Source organism: Perkinsus marinus (assembly GCF_000006405.1).
Source record: "Perkinsus marinus ATCC 50983 genomic scaffold scf_1104296958712, whole genome shotgun sequence".
Taxonomy (NCBI): Eukaryota; Perkinsozoa; order Perkinsida; family Perkinsidae; genus Perkinsus; species Perkinsus marinus.
In genome coordinates this window covers 1,694,994-1,698,606 of record NW_003206658.1, presented here as the reverse complement: position 1 = coordinate 1,698,606, position 3,613 = coordinate 1,694,994, and the positions used below count along the sequence as shown (strand labels likewise).

The 3,613-nt window shown below is 45.9% G+C and overlaps 1 protein-coding gene across 1 annotated transcript in view; it reads right to left on the bottom strand.

The window, feature by feature from the left end:
* Positions 1-29, bottom strand: part of Pmar_PMAR011970 (hypothetical protein) — a gene marked incomplete at both ends in the record, with an annotated part of 231 nt that extends 202 nt beyond the window's left edge. The window contains one exon of the mRNA XM_002774050.1: positions 1-29. This exon is cut by the window's left edge and continues 4 nt beyond it. Coding sequence (XP_002774096.1) covers positions 1-29 — 29 coding nt within the window.
* Positions 30-3,613: the final 3,584 nt, after the last annotated feature.

Genomic DNA, 3,613 nt, shown 5'->3' with positions numbered 1-3,613 from the left:
TCGAGTATTTCAACTTCGAGTATGAACATGCATAACGGAAGAGGAATACTGAGTGGGGGTACACACAGGGCGTAAATGGACACTCGGAAAAACATTTCCGTCTCATTATCCATCATCAGTCTATCAAGTACGGTGCATGCCAGCTTTGCCGAGTAACCGAGAATAAGGTGCTTTATTGGTTAGTAACTTCCGTCGGAGGAGTATTGAAGAGTTATCGGAGATGGACGCTCCGCCTGAAATACGAGAAACACGTATTGTGGCAAGATTTCTGCATGGGAAGAAAAGCGACGCAGGGTTGTCGGAAGTTGAAATTTCAGACATGAAATGCAATCCGTGGAAATTTCATATTTTTAAGGAAATTTTAGGAAAAAGACAATAAGCAGACGATGAACTTATCTCTAGTGCCCCGAAAGCTCCTAAAACAATTATTCTGTTAGACGCTATACAAGACATAACGAACTGACAACCGCATACGCAATCAGGACCGATTGAAGGAAAAACGATTGAAATGACACGCGCCAGATGTCATAACCGTTTCACAACATGGTGATTTCATGTGTGCTGGTATACAACATGGTGTGCTGTGTTTAATGCTTGGAGTAGCTCTCTAGAAGTCTCTGTTAGAGTCAGGATGGAGTTCACTCACATGGACCCGAGTCTACTACACAGATTTGTTGATTAAATCAACAAATCTGTTGAATCGGCTGATCCAACTTGAATATAAATTTTATATTCAAGTTGGATCAGCCGAATGACGACATGGTCTCTGATGAAGGAGACGTCTTTATCTCTAACTCAACCCTTGAGAGATTCTTCACGGTTACAGAGGAGAGGGTTGCTGATGATAAGATCCAGAATACGTTCATCCGCCGGTGCGGGTGGGATCAGGGATTCACACTCAGGGATGAACACTGGGCCGAATTGGGCCTGCTACCACCCCCTACCAAGAAGTGTTGAAAACGCCGAAAGTCTTCTATGGTGACCTCAACAGCAAGCACCAACAGCGATCCTTCCCTCAATTCTACTCCCAAGATTTTGCACTTCTTTCTGAAGGTGCAAGCTGGTGATGAGGTCAAAATTTGACCGTCAAATCATTTCATAAGAATCATGTTGCTCTGGCTACGGCTATGAACTGGAGTCTCAGAGACATTACTTCTAAGAAAAGCGACGCAGGGTTGTCGGAAGTTGAAATTTCAGACATCCGGGGTACAAGTCACTCACATATGAAGAAGCAAAAAAGATCAAGGTGGATATTTTTTAGAGAAACGGGGGAACTCTGTTTAGAGGAGGTTTTCGACAAAACCAAGCAGAGATTCCTAGAACGACAAGACCTCCGCCAAGTTTGCAAAATTTTTTTCACCTTTGAAACAAATTTCGTGGAAATTTCCGTATGAAGTTTCAATCTCAGAAATGGCCTTGCGATTTCCATGAAATCGACAACCCTGAAGCGACGAGAAACCGTTAAGATTCACGAGATTCCCAGCTCGAGACAGGAACATTCGTCAAGGGTCGGAAGTGAATTACGATCGCTTCTTCGTATGGCAATGTCTGAAAACTAATACGGTATTTTTAATTCTTACTGAAATCCAGCAAGAGACAGCCAACTTATTCCGATTTCGTGACGTACGAGCTGGAGGAGTATGCTCGATTGTGGAGCCCATTTGCAAAGGAATGATGGGTGATGGAGGATTGAAAATAGTAAAGACATACGACTATGTCGTACCGACGGTCTACGATCGGGAGAAATTGGTGAATCTCTTGACGTTCACCTCCACCGGTGACATCAAGGCTTTTGGCATGAAGAATGTGATCATATAATTAGGGCCAACGTGGGTGGAAGACCGACTTCGTTCTGGCGAGACCTGCGATCGTCAGTATCCAGCGTCAACTGAATGCTTCTGTCTCAGCAGAGCACGGAGGAATAGCTGGGCACTTCGGTCGTTTATTTGCTCAGAAGCCTTCCCTGGAGGACAGTGTGAGCACCAAAGTGCTTCTTTCTCGTCACTCTATTATCTGGTATCTTCGCCTCACTCAGCCTTCTCGATTATAGCATTGATTCTGAACTTTATCTGCGCGAGTAGCAGCAATATCGAAGATTTTTTGCTGCACGATACTGATCTCACCTCCAGCACAGCGGTTGTAAAATTGAATTTGGATGAGTGGTCCAAATATATGCGTGATAGGGTCCAAATGTATACGCTACACCTGGGGGGAAGTATGGCGATAGTAACGTAGATCTACCACAGGATACGAGTGGACTGATTTAACTACAATCAACCGTATTGGTTCTAGTCTCTCTGGAGCTTATCCGGCTGCACTCAATGACGCTCTTGTAGTCTTGGATGATCTTCTGGATTTCTCAAATCGGTACCCTAAGTACTGGGACACCTACTGGGTCTCTACTCCTTCGGGAGCTGCTGAGAATGTGAAGTGGTATGTAGTGAAGCCTTGGGTCAACAAGTCTCAGGGGTTCGAGTTCCTAGCCGCTTCTCTGCCATGCTTGCATAATATACGTGATATCTATTCGATGGATATTCCTCTAGCATGTTGGACTTTCTTCTACTGGATGGAATATAAATGTGAATCTCCTATCAAACGGAATCGGTCTCGTGAAGTACTGCGTTATTTTATTCTCCACGGTGTAGAGAAGTCGGTTGCTTTGCTTCGAAGGTATGAGCATGGCCATGCGAGAACCTTGTGTAGTCAAGAGCTTCCACTCATCGATCATCTATACTCCGGTCCAGGCGCTGCCTCTAGCTTTTTCATCAATCGCCGAGGTGTCATTCCATAAATGAGTAAGGTCTCATCCACTCCCTAAGTGCTCGATTCTCATCCGTGCTGAAACCTTTAGCCTAAAGTGAATGATGGAAGAATGGGGATTTCGCTGATTGATCTGAACGGTGATGGCATGTTTAAACGGTTAGAGCTAGACGATATTTCATATTCCAAGAGGGATCACTCCGTATCCGCTCTTATCATTCTCTATATGGTTAACTGGTATAACCTCCGAGTACATGCGTGCGTGTGCCAATTCTTGGTGGGAGCGATGCCGAGTAGCCCTTCATTCTCCAACTCGAATGAAAAGCCGTTCCGGATTGTAAGAATGCGGGTGCTGAGATAACGCGAAGTCCATCGGTGTGCCTCGAAGAATCCGAGACTCCATCGGGCACTTCATGGAGGTTTCCTCCATGTCGGGAAAGAGGACTTCGCCAAGGCCTCGGATTGGGAGCAAAGCGACCCACCTCTCCGTGAGCTGAACTTCCCTAATTCATCTCTTGTTCTTACGGTGTCTACCGGAGTCGACAAGAAGTACCTGAACGAGAGCAACGTGAACTAGTTTCTAGGACTTGTCCGAGGAGAGAGGATGGTGGAGACTTTTCGACGACCTCAAGGACATCTGCAGGAGACTTTATGCGATCAGCATCTCCGAGAGCTGCTGAAACTGGAGGGAAACCAGTTGCTCATGCGTAAGTTTCCTGAGGGATAAGGTTCGTTATCATCAGATCGCTGTGGGAATCCGCAAAGACCTCTTAAGCCCCTCAGACTCAGATCTCTCACTAATTAACTTGAGTCGAGGGCGTCCCGGCCGGTCCTCGAAGCATCGGCCAGCGCT